This window comes from Arvicola amphibius, chromosome 3, assembly GCF_903992535.2.
Source record: "Arvicola amphibius chromosome 3, mArvAmp1.2, whole genome shotgun sequence".
Taxonomy (NCBI): Eukaryota; Metazoa; Chordata; class Mammalia; order Rodentia; family Cricetidae; genus Arvicola; species Arvicola amphibius.
The window spans coordinates 37,155,434-37,176,314 of record NC_052049.1 but is presented as its reverse complement, the minus strand read 5'-3'; the positions used below and the strand labels follow the sequence as shown (position 1 = coordinate 37,176,314).

The window sequence follows — 20,881 nt, the reverse complement described above, 5'->3', positions numbered from 1 at the left end:
CATCCTAAAAAATTATTTAAAAATTATCACAAATTCTACCGTTCCTTAGCAAATGTTACCTCCGTTAGGACGTCCAACACCAGAATCAAAGCCATCTGAAGAGTTGTGTCGTCGACGACTCACATCGTAACGATTTTCTGTCCATGAAAAATTTTCAGAATGCTTCTCAAAATTCAGTGATGACTGTAATAAATACAAATACATTTATTACATCTAAATTTAACTTTAAAACCAGCAGCACACCAACATATTTCTAGGAGTTTAAATGGTTAAGAATACGTGGAGTTATTTCCAAGGTATTGATATATGTATGAAATTAACTACTGTTAGTCTCTTTTCTGCTTAAAAAAAAAGAAAAGAAAAAGCATACTCTTCTGAAAGAATTCATGAACTACAATAATTTTTCCAAAAATAGTAATAGCAAAAGTAGCAATAAAATACCAAAAAAATCAAGTTAAAATGTGACTCACTTTAACAAGGTATAAAATTCTGTAAACCACACTCTATTTGATGTAAACATTTTAATTCTGTTTTCTTCTACTTAAGAATGTTAAGTGTGAAACATTTAAGATTCCTAGGCCCTTCATAATGTAGTTAAGTGCAAAAAGAAAAAAAAGGGAAGTTTAAAGAGTAACTATTTCAAAAATCATAACTACACAGTACAAGGTTATTTATAATGTTTAATACATACATGAATGATAATCATAATCAAAATTCTCATCAATTACAAAAATTTTTACTTTAATAAAGGGATTTATGTGTCATCAGAAAAAAATAGCGCAGTAATGCCCATTCTTTCTCTTTTTTTGAGACAAGGTCTCAAATACATATCCTTAGTGGGCCGAGAAGCCTAGCTGACTAGCCTGGCCTTAAGAGGAAAGGCCTCCTTAAAAAGATGTAAAAATCCATGAACAAAGAGCTATATGAAACAACACAAATAAGGTTATCCTTATGTGGAAAAGTAAGTAAAGGTTACAAAAAGCTACTCCGAAATATGAAGAACTAAAAGGAATGGGGTAAAGCTGGAGCAACTACCTACTCCCTTTAGAGTCCAGATGTGTCCTAAGTCCCAGATGCTGAACACAAGAGTTGCAGGAACGTCCTTGTGGTTTGGAGCTGGCTTTGGTCTGATTTTCGGTTGGTAGGCCTGTCTCCAATTCTTCTCTTCTAAAATGGAACTGTTTACTCTGTACTATTACATACTGAAATATTAAGCTTGATTATTTTAAAGGGAGATTGCCTAGAGTCTCAGAAGAGACAGTGAATTTCTGAATAGTGTGGGGCCTGTTAAAGATTGTGGGAACTCTGCAAAGTGAAAACAAATGCATTTTGCATCATAAAATGGCTATGGCGTGTGCAGGGTTAAGTGGAATGCTGAGCGTTAATGTGTTTGGTCACTTAAATCGCCAGTTGGTGGCACTGTTTGGAAGGTTGTGGAACCTTAAGGAGGTAAGCCTAGAGGACGGAGAGGACACACCCCACTTTAGATTTTAAAGCAGAATTCTACTTCACTCTCTGCTTCCTGTCTGCCCATGGAATATTATCAGCCTGTCTCAAACTCCTGCCGCCATGAGGGAATGTCTCCCACAAACTATAAACCAAAATAAAGGAGAGAAATGCAACAAAAAGGCAAGAACAGAAAAGTATTGTTGTATATTGAGTGAAACTAAAAAAGACAATATTCAGTGATACAGAGTAAAGATGGCATTCTAAATATGGCTGGTAAAAGTATACACAGATAAGATATGACCACAAAGTTATGATGAATAGGCCAGTTGACATATTCAAATAATACATTATTTTTACAATTAATGCAAACAAGAGCCTAACCTATAAGTAAACACAGTTTACAGAGAGGAGGTATTAACTGCATGACCAACCAAATTTGCTTGACATCAGGTAATAAGGGAACCGGAAAATTCTGACAAGCACTCTCTCTCTCTTTGCTCTCGTCTTTTAGTGTTCTTTCTTCTGAACTCACTCCTACTTCCATTAAAGAACTGGGTTAAATACTCAAAGTTGTTAAGTGACAAAAGAACCAGTATTTTACAGGTTACAGACAAGGTCTAAAATCTGTTCAAGCATTATCATAAAGTAAGAGTGGTAACCTGGAAACAGGTGTACAATTCTGTCCACTATTTCACTTCACAGCAACATTTTTACAGACTGAAGTCACTTGCAAACATGACAAAGTTAGTTGGTAACAGGCTCCATGCAATTTAACAATGCTTTAGCATAGCAAACTAGTTAGGAAAAGTAACGTGGTCAATTTCTAATTATTAGTGCATAAAAATACAAATAAATATTCATATAATTCCAAATTTGAAGAGCACATGGACTCATATGGAAATATTACAGAGCTAAAAACCTGAAAGAATTTAAAATAACAATACCCTCTACCTACTTTCAGAGAAATTATTTTTCTGCATTTGGAATCTCTAAATTCCAACATTATCATGACTTTTTGTGACTTCAATATTCACTAAGATTCTAAAAGCAAATTGTTATCATCAGTTATTATTCTGTGATCACACATATCTGAACAAAAGAAGGCTTTGTTAGAGTAACTGCACTTTAGGCAGTAGATAAACCAAATCAGAGGCATTAATATATATCATAATTCAACCTTGCTGTTTCTCAATCTTAACACAATTAAGTAACTGATGAACTTTGACTATTATAAAGCTATAGTCATAAAAATAACTCATGTCTGGGGGTGGGGGAGACAGTAATCAATGGAGCCCTCCAATCTCTGGAACCTTTATGCCCAACATAGTAGCAAACTCCAATGTCAGCCACTTTAGCATGATTTTCATCGCCCAGACTCTATGACTTGCTGTTGCTTCTGTTCCCCACCCCTCCTTTTTCTGCTCCCCTACCCCTAATTTTCTTACTCTCCCTCTCCACCACCTCCTCTCTCCTTCTTCCCCTCTCAGACAGGTTTTCTTTGTGTAGCAATCCCTAGCTGACTTAGAACTCACTCTGTAGATCAGGCTGACCTTGAACTGAAGAAATTTGCCTGCCTCTGCCTTTTTTACACTTTCTAACAGATTACAAATGCCAATTTAATATTTGTCCTTACTCCATAATTAATCAATTCACAATGGTTTTGTCAAAGCGAAATTGATCTTGTATACTAAACTGTGACCCTCTATTAGTCCTTAATCTATTGTCCTTTCTATGACATTCAATATTGCGAAAAGTCCCCTCCTTTTAAAAGTGCTTGTCTTGCTGGGTGGTGGCGGTGCAGGCCTTCAAGGCAGAGGCAGGTGGGATCTCTCTGAGTTCAAAGCCAGCCTGGTCTACAGAATGAGTTCCAGAAACCCTGTCTCAAAAAACCAAAAAGAATGTGCTTTGTCTTAAAGTGAGTACCAGAACTTGAGAGGTGAAAGCAGGATGACCAAGAGTTCAAAGTCAACCAGGGATCAGAAGACCCTATCTCAATCATTCAACCAGGAATGAAAAGGTCTTCCTTGTGCTTGTTTCTGGAAATGTGGTTTTCTGCTATACATAAAAAGGAGTGAAACAACTCTCAAACATCGTCCTCTTTTGTTGGATAATTCTATATGCATTCATTTATACCTCACATCTAACAACATGAATAATTCAGATTATTTTACCACCTTCAGCTCTCACTCCTGATCTGCATTCTCTACTGATAAAACACTGATGTTTCTGAGTTTGGTTTTTTTATTATTATTATTATTATTATTATTATTATTATTATTATTATTATTCGCTATTGGGGGGAGGGATGGTGACGGACACACAACCTCCTAAGGGAAGAGTCTCTCCTTACACTTTCATGATGGTTCCTGAGATTGAACTCAAGCTTGCACAACAAGTGCTTTTCTCTCTCCACTGAGGACTTTTAAATGTAGACATGTCTAAACCATATCTGTACCATCACATTCATGTTCTGAGTGATCAAAGCCTACAATAAGAAAGATAATTTCATTAAAAGTAATGACACTTTGTATGCTAACTTTAAAAAATTAAGCTGAAAGGTGGCTCAGTGGTTAAGAGCATAAACTGCTTTTCCAAAAGACACGAATGAGTTTGATTCCTCTCTCTTGTCTACTTGTGTAAGCTCCAAGAGATCCAATGCTTCTGTTGTCTGTCAACTCCTGCACTCATGTGCACACACACATATGGACAGACTGACAAGAACACACAAATTTTTTTAGACTTCCAACAGGGAAAAAATTTTTCAAGTAAAAAGGCAAGAACTAAGGATTATCTTTGCTAAATGGCTTACCCAGCACCTACTAACACCCAAAGAGTGAAGGCATTTCCAAGTAACAAGTAGAGCACTAGATGCTTTAATAGAGGACCATGGTTCAACTCCCAGCAACCACCTGTAACTCCAGTTTCGAGGTATCCTAACACCATTGAGTTCAGGCAAAGTCTGTGTTTCATAAATGTTATGAATTCAAGAGTACAGCAGCCATGCCATGCCTGGAAGGCAACATTCAGACAGGCTCCCCTTCTTCCTCTAATTCTCATATGCTTTCAGTCCTCTCTCCTGCAAGATATTCCCTGAGCCTGGAGGAGTGATAAAATGTATCACTTAGGTCCAGAGTGGGAATAAATATCTTTTTAAGATTTTCACTCAACATCTTTTTTATTTGAGGCTTAGTTCTTCTAAAGCCAGGGTCATGCTATAGCCTAAGCTGTTCTGAATCTCCTGGAAATCTCCTTGCCTGATCCTTCTGATTATAGGTGTACACCACCAGATTCAGCTACATTAACATTTTAGTTTGTTTGTTTCTGTTGAAACAGTCTGCAGCTCTGGCTGTCCAGGAACTCTGTAGCTCTGGCTGTTCAGAAACTCAACCAGGCTGGTTTCAAAGAGGTTTACCTGCCTCTGCCTCTGAAATGTTGAGATCAGACTTCAGCTCTACCATGCTGGTCCTTGCATTCACTGCCTTGTCAGTCAAATAATTCCTGATTGGGGATAAGGTGGAAAGGAGGGATGTATCTCAGGGAAAGGAGAAGTTTATCTATTTGTGATTGTAAACAAAACAAAAGTACCTGGCATGCTAGGAAGAAAAGGTACTGGTCTATCTATTAAGGACAACCACTTTTAAAAAAATAATATATTCACCATCACCAGTTACATTTAGCTATGTGCTTATCAGTCACAGCTACTGTGAGGGACAATCTACCATGGGACCAACAAGTGCACATTCCCTGAAAAGCACAAGCAAAGCACAAAGTTTTAATCATTTTATAACCAAGCCCTTTCTGACTTGTGTTTATGCTGTAACTTTCTTAAAGAATAAAAAACAGAGTTTCACAAAGAATGAAACAAAAACCTATTGGACACCTACCCTATTACCATTAACAACCCCTCACCCAAATAAAGTCCTCAAAACCGAAGTGACAGATGTCCATTAAATAAGATAGCTGCATATGGGAATCATGGAATCAATCTTTAGGTTTTTTGTTTGTTTCTCTTGGTTTGGTTTGGTTTGGTTTGGTTTGGTCTGGTTTGGTTTTTTGAGAAAGGGTTTTTCTGTGTTACTTTGGAGCCTGTCCTGGAACTAGATCAAGGCTGGCCTCGAACTCACAGAGAGATACACCTGCTTCTGCTTCCTGAGTGCTGAGATTAAATGTAGGCTCCACCAGCACTCGCCTTTCCATGAAATCAATCCTTCTCCCTCCAACTTCCCTTTCCTTCCCAAAGGTTCTTTTTGATCTAAGTACTAGGCCTTTAATGTGCCAAACAACACAGAATATTTGGTTACTTTAAGTATCCTTGAATTGGCAATATATGACTCTAAGCCTATCTTGTCTGTCCAGAGAAGGAAGAGTATATCATCTATTACATCTCCACAATCCAACACTTTGCTGAGTTGGGTGAATTCTGACCTCCTGCTGCTGCTCCTAGGAATATTGACAGTAGCCTTAATTATATGCCGTACAAGACAAATTAAATGAATTTGGTTTCAACATCTATCAATCAATCAGCATTTGAAAAAAGTGGAACATCATTCTAAAATTCAAGTCCAGCCAAGAGTATGTAAGGGCTGAAGAAGAGTAGTAATTAAGAAAGATGTGCCCACCCTGTGCATCTCTATACAAAAATTTTATGTGCCAGAACTGCAATGCCACTACTGCTTTTTGCATAGACCATTTCTCACAGGAGTGTTGGGAGAATGAAAATTAACTAAGAGTAGCAACCTCCTCTGAAACAAAGAATGGTGGGGTTTTTTTTTGTTGTTGTTTTGCTTTGTTTTGTTTTGGGGGTTTTGTTAGTTTTGGTTTCGGTTTTCCAGGACAGGATTTCTCTGTGTAGCCCTGGCTGTCCTGGCTCATTTTGTAGAGCAGGCTGACCTCAAACTCAGAGTTCTAACTGCCTCTGTATCCCAAGTGCTAGAACTAAAGGTGTGCACACCACTGCCTGGCAAGAACAGGTTTATTAAAAATGTAGCTGATTCCCTAAACTCAGTGCAAAGGAAGCATCTACCTAAGCCCCTCTCGCTGTTAATCTCCAAAAGCCTTAGGAAGCATGATGAACCAGTGCCTCTAACACTTGTTTTTACTGCTAAGTCACCAGTCATATACTTGTCTTGATGGGTCTTTATGTCTTCTCCTAACATCCCAAAGAAGAAGGCATGTTTATCTACTTGCAAGAAAGAAAGAAAATCCTTTCTAAGCCTCCTGAAAAGTTGCCAGTACAATATCTAAGTAAGAAACATAAGACTGAAAAGAGAGACAAAGTTGGTATTCAAGATTGATTATTCATATTAAAAAATTCAAGATGAACTAAAGCATAGGTTAGTGATAACAGAACACCTGCTCATTTGCTTCTGATAGGCCCTGGATTCAATACCAGTCACAATAAATGAGAAAAGTAACACCCAAAACAAAGTATGGATTAATACATACTTAGAAGACTAACATGAGATATATTATTACTAAAGCCATAATTTAAAAACCAACTATTTAAAATTGTACTAAGATACTATAATTTCTTCAGGGAAATACATACAAGAATGAAAAAGTAATTTCACTTTAAAAACACTAAAAATAACACACAAGACCATATATGTCTCTGTACTTTTCTCCAACCCATACTAAGAAAAGTAACTCAGAAAAAAAAAGCATATAAACAAATAGGTCACAGATACATAAACTCAATGTCTAAAACACAAAATGGAAAATGAACTGTGAAGAAGTAAATAGTAAGGACATGGTGGCTGTATGAGTAACGTTCTATTTCCAAAATGAGGCAAAATGTTTAGGACATGACCATATAGGTGATTGTAAGCTTTCGAATTTCATTAAAACATATTTGGTGTGGGAGGTCCTTCTGTCTTTGTGTTGCTTTTATTGGTTAATGAATTAAAAAACTGCTTTGGCCTATAGCAAGGCAGACCTTGGCTATGCGGGGAAAACTAAACTGAATGCTGGGACAAAAAAGGCAGAGTCAGTGAGAAGCCATATAGCCACTGGAGACAGACACCAGAACTTTATCCAGTAAGCCACAATCTCATGGTGATACACAGATTAATAGAGGTGGGTTAATTTACGATACAAGTTAGCCAGAAATACGCTTAAACCACTAGCCAAACAGTATTACAAATAATATTGTTTCTGTGTGATTATTTCGAAGCTGAGTGGCCAGCAATGAACAGCTTTCCTACTACACCTTTTATATAGTATTTTTCAGAACATTAAAAGACTGTGTGTCAATTACTGAAAAGAGTACTTTCTTAGCATGCATATGATTTCAGACTCCAGAACCACCCCATCAAAAGGCCAAATCCTTTATTTTGTTTTGAAGACAGAGCTTCTCTGTGTAGTCCTGCCCGTCCTGGAACTCACAGATCCACCTGTATCAGCTTCCTGAGTGCTAGGATTAAAGGCATGGTACCACCACATTGATTTTAAAAAAAAAAAAAAAAAAGGACAAATCTTAAAATGAAGTATTGACAAGAGCTTATGCAACTCTAATACTTTAGGAAAAATTATTTCTTTTCCCAACCAGTTTCCCTATTTATAAAAGGAATTCTACAGAATACCTAAACACTGAAAAATGCAATCTTTTCAGCAGCCCAAGACATACCATATTGTAGAGCACAAAAAGTCTTAAATACAAGAAAAGATCAAAATAACTCACCATATTCTAGTTGACCACAACAGACTAAAATTAGAAATCAATAATACTAATTTAAAAAACACAAATTCAGGCTGGAGAGATGGCTCAAAGGTTAAGAGACCTGACTGCTGTTCCTCAGGTCCTGAGTTCAATTCCCAGCAACCACATGATGGCTCATACCCATCTATAATGAGATCTGGTGCCCAGAACACTATATATAAATAAGAAATAAATTTAAAAAAAAAAAAAAACAAATTCTTGGAGACCAAACACTACTACTAAAGGACCAATGGCTCGTTAAAGAAATGTGGGAGGAAATTCTTTTAATTCCTAGAACTAGGAATTGGGGGTATAACTCAGGTGGTAGAGTACTTGCCTATCAACATATTTAATCCCTAGCATGACCAAAATGGGTACAAAAAAGCATGCTTATAGTCCCAAGAAACAGGAGATGGAAGGAAGAAGGTCAGAGTTAATAAAGGTCATCTCCTCACCTACAAAGAGAGTTTGCGGTCATCCTGTCTTCAAAAGCAAAACAAAAAATTTTTTTCTATTTTCTCTGAAAACTCACAGAGATCTGACTGCCTGCCTCCGAAGTGCTGGGATTAAAGGCGCGCACCACCACCAGCTGAGATTTTTTTTCTAACACAATGAAAGTTACAGTAGCTTGTTCACAGGGATTATGATGTGGGATTCCCCTCAGTATGCTGTGAATACCATTGGTTAATAAAGAAACTGTCTTGGGCATGCACAGGGAATAGAGGTAGACAGGGAAAACTAAACTGAATGCTAGGAGAAATAATGAGGAGAAAGAGAAGCCATGTAGCCCTGCAGAAGCCAGCCACTGGGAAATTTACACAGTAAACCACAGCCACACGGCAATACACAGATTACTAGAAATGGGTTAAATTAATATGTAAAAGCTAGTCAGTAAAAAGATGGAGCTAATGGGCCAATCAGTGATTTAATTAATGGTTTCTGTGTGGTTATTTCAGGTCTGAGCTGCAGGGCAGCTGGGAACACACTAGGGCCTCCATATTTGTCTCTTCTACATTAAAGAATAACTTGTCTCTTCTACAATAAAAAATGAGACAGGACTGGCCTTTTACCAATTATGCTGGGCTAACTCACTGTATCCTAGGGATCCAGGCACGTGTCTCACTAGCCCCAGACCTGAGACTAAAGGCACAGACCAACCTTTTACTTTTTCTTAATGTGAGTTCAGGAATAAAACTCGGGTCCTCACATTGCCATGTCAAGTCTTACCTACAGCCATCTTATCTGTCCAGCCCAAAATGCTTCGGTTTTTGTTGTTACAGTTTGAGAAAGTCTCACTAATCCCCAAACTGAACCGGAGCACAACTTGAGGTATGTAGACCACACTGGCCTCAAACTCGTAGATTCACACCTGCCTCTAAGTGCTGAAATTAAAAGCATGTGCCACTACACCTTATCCAAAATGCTACTTTTACTGCAAACCACATCCAGCTCAGTCAAATGGGTGAAGGTGCTTGCTTGTCAATACTGAAAATCTGAGTGAATCCTTTGGAATCTACATGGTAAGAGAAAACAAATCCAGGCTGGAAAGATGGCTACTCTTCTAGAAGTCCTGAGTTCAATTCCCAGCAACCACATGGTGGCTCACAATCATCTAAAATGAGATCTGGTGCCCTCTTCTGGCCTGCACGCATACATGCAGGCAGAAAGCTGCATACATAATAATCTTTTAGAGAGAGATAAAACACAAATCCACAAATTGTCCTCTGACTTCCAGGTGCACAATGCTAAGAAAACAAACACTACATACACACAAACAGGGGCGGGGTTGGGGAAGACAGCACTTGGTAGTTATGAGTACCTGCTGCTCTTCCAGAAGAGACACATAGTAGCTCACAATCATCAGTTAACTCCAGTTCTAGAAGATAGACACCCCTTTACTGGCTTCTGGATATCATGCATGTACATGGTAGAGGAACTTAAATGAAATCTAAATACTCAAATACAAAAATTGTTTAAAAATTTTTATTGGATTAATTCAGAGAAAATTTTAAAGCAATGAGTTAAAAAAAGAAGAGAAGCTGGGCAGGTTCCAGGACAGGTTCCAAAGCTACACGGAGAAACCCCCATCTTGAAAACCCAAAAGACGAAAAAGAGAACAGAAGAACTACAAAAGCAAATTAAAATTATTTAATTAGATCTATACATATGCAAAAACACTACTAGTAAAATGCATGTAGTTTAGATTTTGACCACATGATGGGGCTAAAATTATACGTCTCAGAAAGGCACATAACTGCAGTTACAACATTATCACCCTTAATTCATCTATCTGTACATCATTCCAAACAAAAACTATCATTATACTGAACACAAGAATGCTTTAGCATAAATAAATGTTTGTTCCATTTATTTAAGACAAGATTCAAGGCAGAGACATGCATGATACAAAGTAGAGAACAAGCAGTTAATTACAAACAGAAGACTGGTGGTTTTGGGGATGAAAAACTAAGCTGCAAGGTTATATTTTTAAAAAAAGAAAAGAAAAAGAAATCATTAGAGCCAGGAGTGGTGGCACAGGTAGAGGCAGGCAGATATCTCTGAGTTCAAGGTCCAAAGTCAGCTTGGTTTACACAATGAGTTCCAAAAACAGCCAGGGCTACATAGAGACCCTGTCTCTAAAAATAATAATTATTATTATAATAAATTACTATATTGTATTGTATGTATGTGTGTATATATCTAACATCACAAAAAGCACAAGCTTGAAGTTGTCTCTTTAGGGCACTGGTTCTCAAAAAAATATTTACATTACAATTCTTAACAGTAGCACAATTACAGTCATGAGGTAGCAGTGAAAAAAAAATTATGGTTGAGGGTCACCACAACACAAGGAACTGTATTAGGAAGGTTGAGAACCACTGCTTTACAGTAAGACAAATATAAAAAAAAAACTCAAATCTTAAGAATTCAGATAGCCAGGCGGTGGTGGCGCACGCCTTTAATCCCAGCACTCGGGAGGCAGAGGCAGGCGGATCTCTGTGAGTTCGAGACCAGCCTGGTCTACAAGAGCTAGTTCCAGGACAGGCTCCAAAGCCACAGAGAAACCCTGTCTCGAAAAACCAAAAAAAAAAAAAAAAAAAAAAAAAAAAAAAAAAAAAAAAAAAAAAAAAAAAAGAATTCAGATAGATGACCACTCAGATTGATGACCATTCAAGAAGTAACATGTTTGGAGTTGGATTTAGGTGTCAAGAGCCTGTAAGCTCAGCTACTAGAGAGCTGAAACAGGAGGATCACACAAATTCAAGGGAACATTTAAATCTAGCCTGGGCAACTTGGTGAGGTTATGTCCCAAAATGAAGAGCACGGTGCACCATCACACACCTGATATCCCAGAACTTGTAGTTGGAAGAAAGTTTAAAAGTTCAAAGGTCATACTCCACCACAGAGATTTGAAGGTCACTCTGGGCTATGAGAGACCCTTTCTACCTTTCAAAAAAAAAAAAAATTTAAAAAAAATAGGCAAAAAACAGCTTAGAGTTTGCTAGGCCTAAAGTCTGGGGTGGAGAGCAACCTATACTCAAACAGAATTAAAAATCTATCACCATGACGGACTATATACATATGATACTCCCCATTCTAGACGAGCACTAAGAGTTTACTGTACTGTAACAGTCCTCAGTCCTTATCCTGGGCTATTATTGTTTAAATAATGATAAGCTTACAAACTTTTGTTATGGCAATTTCACTTTCCAAATAGCTTTTGCTTATTTTAGTCTTCTAGGAATAAAATAAGTCTTACATTACTAAACACAAAATGGCCAAAGGAAATAGGATAAGCAAGAAACCCATGTGCATATAGACTGCAAAGTTGGCCTTGGGGGATAGGTGAGGCTGCCTATAAACTATAAACTGGTTAGCACAACTAGGGATTTGAGAAAAGCTGGCACAAATTTTCACTATGCATAGAGAAATAAGCAGGAAAAAAAGAGTAAAAAAGCAATCTAAATTGGATGTGATAGAACACATCCATAATCCCAGCACTTGGGAAGAAAGGTTTAAAAAAAAAAATACACGAGACCTTGACTTAAGAAATGTGGAGGCTAGAGAGACTGTCGACAGTTAAGTGCACTGCCTGCTCTTCTAGAGGACCTGGGTTAAATTTCCAGCACCCACAGTACACACCTCTAACTCCAGTTACTGGGTTTCTGATACCCTCATACCAGATATACATGCAGGCAAAACACCAATGAACATAAAATAAGTGTGTGTGTGTGTGTGTGTGTGAGAGAGAGAGAGAGAGAGAGACAGAGACAGAGACAGAGACAGAGAGACAGAGAGAGACAGGGAGGGCGGGAAATTTTGCCAGTCGGTGGTGGCCCAGACCATCCCAGCACTCAGGAGGCAGAGGCAGCCAGATGGATTTCTCTTGGGTTTGTGGCTAACTCAGTCTACAGAGCTATCTCTAGGGAAGCCAAAACTACACAAAGAAACCTGTCTCAAAAGGGAGAAAAAAAAAGGAAAAAAAATGAAATTTTCAGAAATAAATTTTGGCAGCTCCAGTATGAGCCTCCTTTCCTAACAATTTCAAGGTTTTGTTATTAGTTTATAGTCTACAAAATATAATTTTTAATCATTTTCTCTCATTCCAAAATCAATTGTATGCCAAGAACATTATGAATAAAGTCTGGATTCTAGTCTGCTTTCACATTAATTACTACGTAAAAATAAGCGAGCAGTTAACCTTCCCAAAAACCTGTGCAAGATATGATCAGTAAGATTCATCTTCAAATTAAATTCTATTGCCTAGGGAAATAGCTCAATGCATTAAGGGAACAAATTTCTAAACTATTCTCATGAGAGCTACTTTTAATAAACTTTTATAAAAACTACCTGTACACTTAAAAGTACTAGATGGTGACCTAATCATGATAAACGTTCATATAAACAGGCAAGCAAATAACCAAGACTCACATTTTATTAAATAAGTGAACATTACTGAGTTTTATGTAAATTATATTCCTGAAATGTTAGTTCCAACTCAAAATCTTGCTTAGTTTAAAAAAAATGTCTTCCAGGTGACTGGAAAAATAGAAAATTAAAGCCATTAATGCAGAAGGATACATGCATTATTGCTATGAGTTGAGTCAATGCCTCTCTCTTCGTTTGCTATGTGCCTTTAGCACAAATTTTAGAGACTTTGTGTGTTTGTTTTTCTGAAGGTTTTTAACCAATTTCTCCACTAATTGTGTTATGACAATCTGCAGCACTTGAGCCACCACAACCTACTCTCCACTCCCTCTGTATTGAAGGTAAGCATTCTGTCCAACTGCAACTAAAGAGGTTATATTCTAAGCAATAGTCCGGAAACCAGGGTTCTTGCTCTCAGCCCAACCCCCGTTCACAACTGAACAATCTATTTCAGATTTTCCAGACCAAGAATATCGAGGCCCAAATGTCACCTGATCCAGCTACCTAATAAAAAGATTATATATATATATATATATATATACACACATATATATATATATATTTTACATATATATATATGTAAAATAGTAAGAAGCAGTGCTCAAAGAACTCTTCAAAACACAACATGAGAAAGTTTAGGATTAAAGGACCCTCAAACAATGAAGATTTTTAGTGGGATGTAGGGGGCATAACACAGTAGGGTGATAGCTACTATCAACAAATAGCAATAAGCTAAACCAATAAGGCAGCTAGCACAGAGAGAACCAGGAAAACAACTAAGAGACTTCTTTCTGGAGGTCAGAACAAACCTCAAAGACTGGCCTCAAAAACCACCAGTTATCTAATTAAACTGAGTCAGAACAAGAAGCAATTTATGCCACAGGGCATTGTTGAAAACAGCACAGCAACCAACCAGCAATTAATGGAGCCTAGCAGAGAGTTGTGATATCAAATGAGGCAGACAGCTTTACAGAGTAACCAATGCCCATGTCCTTTACTCTGGAATACAATCGTTTCACTTTCCCTCTCTCGAAAACAAGAGGTCAGTAATTGAAATTCATGGAACAAGAAGTAGGAATAAATCTAAAATACAACATTGATGAAATTATGATCAAATTAAATATTTGGCAAAGTTCTCTGCAAACTTTAAATACCTCATGTATCTAAGGTATCATTACTAATTAGCAGTAAAGTAATAAAACTAAATGTAAAAAGCAAAGATAAGTTCCAAGATATTTGACTGATCTGAATCAACACTACAAAAATCCCCTGGAACAAAGACAACAAAAACTGTCTTCACTTTTCCTTGTACTATGGCTTAAACCCAGGGCCTTGGCAGAGAAGCACTCTACCAGGGAGCCATACCCAACCACAGTTCAAGTCTTCACATTTTCGGTAAATATGTGTACAACATAAAAAATCAAGGCAGAAAGAAAGGCAGAGAGATGCAGGGGGAAAGTACCTTTGTTGATGATGGCGGAGTAGGAAAATTAAGCCAGGCTGGAGCAAAGTCATGCTGCGCCATTTAGGTCCAGTCTCTCCAACTCAGTGAAACAAGGCTTCAACACCTCATGGCAAGTCCCTGTCATATAAAAATGGAAAAAATTAGACTTGCAGTTTCGGGCCAAAATTATAACCTTATGCTGAATCTCCTTTAAATTAAAATTGGCTGGGTGGGTATGGTGGTACATGCCTTTCAGCCTGATGGACATACCAAGTTCCAGAAAAGCTGTGGCTACACAGAAAGACTGTCTCAAAAGAAAAACAAACAAAAAACCTCAATTACAGTAATCAAACTGTAAGATTCCATTTGCAATTATTAAGTAGTAACTTTAGGAGACTAATGTTTTGAACTAAGTTCCTGAAGTAGACCCCAATAGACCAAACTAAAATAAAAATGAAGTTTCCCATACTAAAATTCCTTATCAACAATCTCAAAAGTTACTTATTGTCCATATTAAAACAAAACGAAAAAAATCAAGGAAGACAGGCAATAGCCAACTTTTCTAAACAGACCAGTTTTAGAACACTGTATTAATGTTGTTCCTCCACTTTCATTCTTGCCCCAAAAGTTACCTGAAAGAACTTTGTATTAACCAATTGGTTGTCAATTACTGTTTCCCTGTCTCCTCTTTAGAAGATTAATTTTAGAAGTATCAAACTTTTTTTTGTTTCCTTCTTCAGCTCTTTTATCTACAAAGTCTATTTACATTCAGTCCGTTAGAACATGGTCCCTATTTTACAGGAAAAGGTTTCCCAATTTCTAGGAGAGCAAATAAGGCTCAGTAAAAAAAATTTCTTTTCACATAAAATTGTAGTTATTAAAAAGGCCACTTTGCAGTGTGGAATAGAAGGCTATAAGAAGAATTTATTGAGCAACTGAGATAATTAATGGTAATTACAAAACTCTGTGTGATTCAAACCATATACTTAAAAAAATCAGGGCAAATTTCTTAAAGTATACCTCAATAAAACTTATTTTTAATAATAATCAGAATTATTTCTAACCTAAGCTGTGAATTACATGGTATTATCTATAAGGAAGGGGGAGGGTACTACATGTACATCTGTGCACCACACATGTACCTGGTGCTCAGGAGGGACAAATGGATACCTTGGGACTGGAACTGTGCAGATGGTTGTAGGCTACCATGTGGGTGCTGGGAATAGAACTTGGGACCTCTGGAAGTGCAGCAAGTGCTCTTAGTTTACTAAGACATCTCTCCAGCTTCATGATATATTCTTATCCACACCCCAAAAAGAATTCTAAATATAATTAACTGCCAGTTTTTAGAAAACTCAAAACAAGTATGAGAATAGCTGGGCAGTGGTGGTACACAGCCTTGATTCCAGCACTCAGAAGGCAAGCAGATCTCTGGGTTTAAATCCAGCCTAGTCTTCAGAGCAAGTTCCAAAACAGCCAGGGGTAGAGAGAAACCCTGTCTCAAAAAATGGATGGATAGATGGATGATACATCAGACAGGCAGGCAGGCAGGCAGGCAGGCATACAGACAGGGATGCATGTAGGAAGTAACACAAGAACTACAGATGACAGGACATTGTATGAATCATGAAAAACAAACAAACAAACGGATTAATCCTCTAGCTTCACTTTCTTTTGGTCACTTGCTTTTTTACGGCCAAACCAGTTTTTTAGTAACTTGAAGGTAGCTTAGAAAAAATTAATGCCACCAACCTTTCACTTTGGCCTGATGACTGCTGACTTTTTCTTTTACAGTGGAAAGAACAATCTCTACTTTCTGTACTTGCTCCTGAAGATAGCCACTACTTTATCACCAATTACCTTTCTCTGCATCTCAAATCACCCAGAGTTCCTTCATCCCAGAGAGTCAAATTTGAGACTTAAATTGGTCATGTTAGGCCACCCTGTGAATAAATACCCCTGTACAAAAATAATTATTTTAACACAAAGCAAAAAAGGAGGCTTAGTTCAGTAAAAAGTAAATAATACGGTTTCGACAAATGATTTTATTATTTATTAATAAAAATGCTTGTTTTGTTTTTTATTTGATTTTTTTGAGAAACAGTCTCACTTTGTAGCACAGGCAGGCCTCCCACTTCTGATCCTCTTGCCTCAGCTTTCCTAATGTTGAGATTATAAACATTCACCGTAACAAGCATTTCAAATACAATATACAGGCACTGTATAAACTACTCAACAAGCCAAAATAAATAAATAAACAAGTAAAGAGGGATAGCACAGAAGATCTGATGACCTCAGCTCTATAGGACTCATATGGTGGAAGACAGGGTCCACTCCAAGATAACCTCTAACCACCACACACACACACACACACACACACACACACACACACACAAATAATTTTTATACTAAAATTTTCAAACTCTTTAAAGAAAACAAGGAGATAAAGCTTCCTGGCCGTACTTTTGGCAATATTCTTAAAATGACAACAAAACCAGGACTAAGAATAGGAAGAAAAAGGTTATAAATGAAAAACATCTATGTAAAGAACATTATTCAAGGGTATGGACTCATAAAGAACCCTCACCCCCTCACCTGGCATGAATAATCAGGGCCCTGAGTATGTTGCTAATCAAAAATAGTGCATATCATGTCTGATAATGTCTAGTATCCAGAATATATTAGAAACTCTTAAAATTCAACAAAAAGCTGGGCAGAGTAGCATATGTCTTTAATGCCAGTTGAGAGGCAGAGGCAGGAAGGAGTCTGAGGCAAGCCTCCACATAGGTAATTCCAGGATAGCAGAGGGTCCAGAGACCTTGCCTCAAAAAGCAAGGAAGATTGTGGGGATAGGGAAAGACACTCTTTAAAGACAGGCAAATACAAGTAGATATTTCCCCTAAGATCTATAAATACTCAATACACACATAAAATACCCTCAGTTGCTGAGTGGTGGTGCACACCCTTAATCCTAGCACTCACAGAGGCAGAGGCAGGCGGATCTCTGCATTCGAGGCCAGACTAGTCTACAGAGCGAGTTCCAGGACAGTCAGAGATACACAGAGAAACCACTGTCTCGGAAAAAAATAAATAAATAAAAATAAAACAAAAAGATTCCACAAATAAAATTACCCTTAGCAGCACTTTCTGGTGGTCATTAGAGAAATATAAGTGAAAGCGACCATGATCAGATACTAATTCACACCCACTAGAATAGCTATATAATTTTTTTTTTCTTTTTTTGGTTTTTCGAGACAGGGTTTCTCTGTGGCTTTGGAGCCTGTCCTGGAACTAGCTCTTGTAGACCAGGCTGGTCTCGAACTCACAGAGATCCGCCTGCCTCTGCCTCCCGAGTGCTGGGATTAAAGGCGTGCGCCACTATATAATCTTTTTTAATAGAAAAAAAAGTGGTATTGAAGATAGGAAAATATTGGAACCCTTGCGTGTTACTGTTATAAAGACAAAATTGTACAACAACTAAAAACTACAATTTGGCAATCGTTCAAAAAGTTAAAACATATAATTACCCTATTATCCATATTATCTGTATTCAGTATGCTCAAAGAATTGAAAATCATACTTAAAAATGTATATACCAATGTTTGCATCAACACTTATCCAACATCAAAACAGAATCATTCCAAATGTCCAACAAAAAGATAAAAGAATAAGGAAAATACGGCATACAACATTTTTGGCTGAACTTTTTAAAATGTTTTATGTCTCTTGTTTTATGTGTGTTTCTCCTGCATGTTATGTTATATCTTTGTGAGGGTGTCAGATGCTCTGAAACTGGAGTTACACAGTTGTGAGCTGTCTTGTGGGTGCTGGGAATTGAATCCAGGTCCTCTGGAAGAACAATCAGAACTCTTAACCACTGAGTGAGTCATCTCTCCAGCCGCCAAATTTTTCTTTCAGAAAGACAAACACATTGTATAATTTCATGTAAGTACATCATGAATGTGCAACTAAATGTCAATAAAGACCATACACCGGAAATGTTAAGTATGATTTTTACCTCAATGAAGTGACAGAAACACTGCATTACAAGCATTCAACAAATCATATATCTAGATACACATATATACATATGTATGAGAATAGCTTACCTATGCAATTCTTAAGTATCTCCAACCTAAAAATTATTATAGTTCTGTAGTAAAAGAGCCTCACAAAGAGTAACTTAATAAACAGATCAAAGTGAACATCACTAGTAATGAACAATTTGACAATGTGTACCACTAGGCAGAACACAATAAACAAAGCCAAACTTCTCTCCTTAATCTACACCAGATGCCCCCTAGCTTCTATGAAAACACAAGAAAAACTAACTTAGGCAGGTGAGATGGCTCAATGGTTAAGCGCACTTGCTGCCAACCCTGTCAACTTAAGTACAAATTCTAGAACCCATATGGTATAAGGCAAGAGTCGACTCTCAAAACAAACTCTCGTCAGAATATCAACATGGCATGAAAGTCTCACCACCACCAAACCCATGAAAAGGCAATCAATCAACCAAATCAATCCATTTGGAGGTATATTTTTTGTTTTAAGAGTAAGACGGGGGGGGGGGGGGCTGGAGAGGTGGCTCAGCGGTTAAGAGCATTGCCTGCTCTTCCAAAGGTCCTGAGTTCAATTCCCAGGAACCACATGGTGGCTCACAACCATCTGTAGTAAGACCTGGCACCCTTTCCTGACCTGTAGGCATTCATGCAGATAGAACATTGTATACATAGTAAATAAATCTAAAAAAAAAAAGGAAGACAAAATAGTTAGCTCCAAAAACATTTTTTTTTCCAAGAATATGATGTTAAAACGCTGAAGAGAGCTCAGAAGGTAAAGCTGTCTGCTTCCTGATCTGATGAAATGAGTCTGATCCCCAGGGCCCACAATAATTAAAGCAGAGAACAGAGGCCTCCAGTTGAGCTCTGACCTCCTCACATTCACATGGTACACATGTGGTATAAGCAAGATAAATAAATAAAATGTAATTTAAAATTTCAAAGAAGTTATCAGTCAAAAAAAGTTTTTTGTGAACTGATCAAGTTGTTAAAACACGTTTATTTTTTTTAACATATGTGCATGTATGCTCAGGGGCACAGGTGTGTAGGTATATTCACACACATGTAGAGACCAGAAGTCTTTCTCAACCACTATCAATGTATTTACTGAGCAAGGGTTTGAACCTGGATCTCACGAATTCAGCTAGTCTTCAAAACCAGATTGCTTCTGGGAATTCTGTCTCTACCAAAAGAATTATAGTTGAACCTGCACAGCCACTCATAGATTTGGTCTTTTGAGTATGTAATGTGTATGTTGGAATTTCCACTGGTACCTTCTCATTTCTTTATCTTTGTATCTGATTGTTCCAGTTCAGCCACCTTGTCTTTAAGCTCAGATATTGTATCTTCTCCTTGGCTCATTCATTTCTATTCTATTCCACAAACTTTTTTGACTTAACAATGGCTTTTTTTTTCCTTCCAATATTCCTATCTCTTTAAAAACAAATCTGTCTTTCCTATCCCTTTATTCTTCTGTTGTTTTCTTGTGTTCCCAATCAGGATCTGTTTTGCCTCTTTCATCTCTTTTAAACATAATTGTAAAAAAAAAATCATTCTTTTTAATTATCTGCCTGGAATTTCATCTAACTCACTCTTGCTAGATGTCATTACTGTGTGATTAGTAATTTGGTAAGGGGGATAGGGTTGCCTTGGTTGTTTTTAGTGTTTCTTATGCTACTGTTTTGAGATTTATGTGTTTCCCTGGTTGGGATTTTGTCAAGCTATATTCCTTTGTTTGCTGTTTTTTGTTGTTGTTGTTGTTGTTTGAGACAGGGCTTCTCTGTGTAGCTTTGGAGTCTGTCCTGGCACTCACTCTGTAGACCAGGCTAGCCTGGAACTCAGATCCGCCTGCCTCTGCCTCCCGAGTGCTGGGATTAAAGGCATGTGCCACCACTGCACGGCCATCAGCTATATTCTTTCAGACAACACATTTGCACTCTTCAAATGGTTCTTGGGTGCAGTAGAGTTGAAGTACATAGTTCAGAAAATAATTCCCCAGTCCCAGGCTGCCTTGTAGTACTCTTGTATTATCCCAGAGTGGAATATTAACACACAGTTGCTGGATATTACCACTATGCAAATGTCATATTTGCCAATTAACAACAGTGGCTCCTTTTGACCTCAACAGTTGTTAAGAGTTTACTAAGATTAGTTTTGGAAGTAAGTGCAATAGATAAAGATAGGGATAAGTACTGAACTGATCTCAAAAAAAAAAAAAAAAAAAAATAACTGGGATCATATAAAGAGTGTTAAAGCTTTGGGTGGTTATAATTAAGAGATTTTTAAGAGTAGGGTGATTCA

At 37.4% G+C, this 20,881-nt stretch overlaps 1 protein-coding gene across 3 annotated transcripts in view; it reads right to left on the bottom strand.

The window, feature by feature from the left end:
- Gpbp1 (GC-rich promoter binding protein 1) overlaps nt 1–20,881 on the bottom strand; it is a 68,860-nt gene that overhangs the window by 27,777 nt on the left and 20,202 nt on the right. For all 3 annotated transcript variants that reach the window (XM_038321578.1, XM_038321577.1, XM_038321579.1), the window contains exons 3-4: nt 14,538–14,657; nt 60–183 (exon numbers count right to left, since the gene is read on the bottom strand). In XM_038321578.1, the coding sequence (XP_038177506.1) occupies nt 60–183; nt 14,538–14,600 (187 nt within the window). In that variant the 5' untranslated portion in view covers nt 14,601–14,657. The remainder of the gene's footprint in view (nt 1–59; nt 184–14,537; nt 14,658–20,881) is intronic.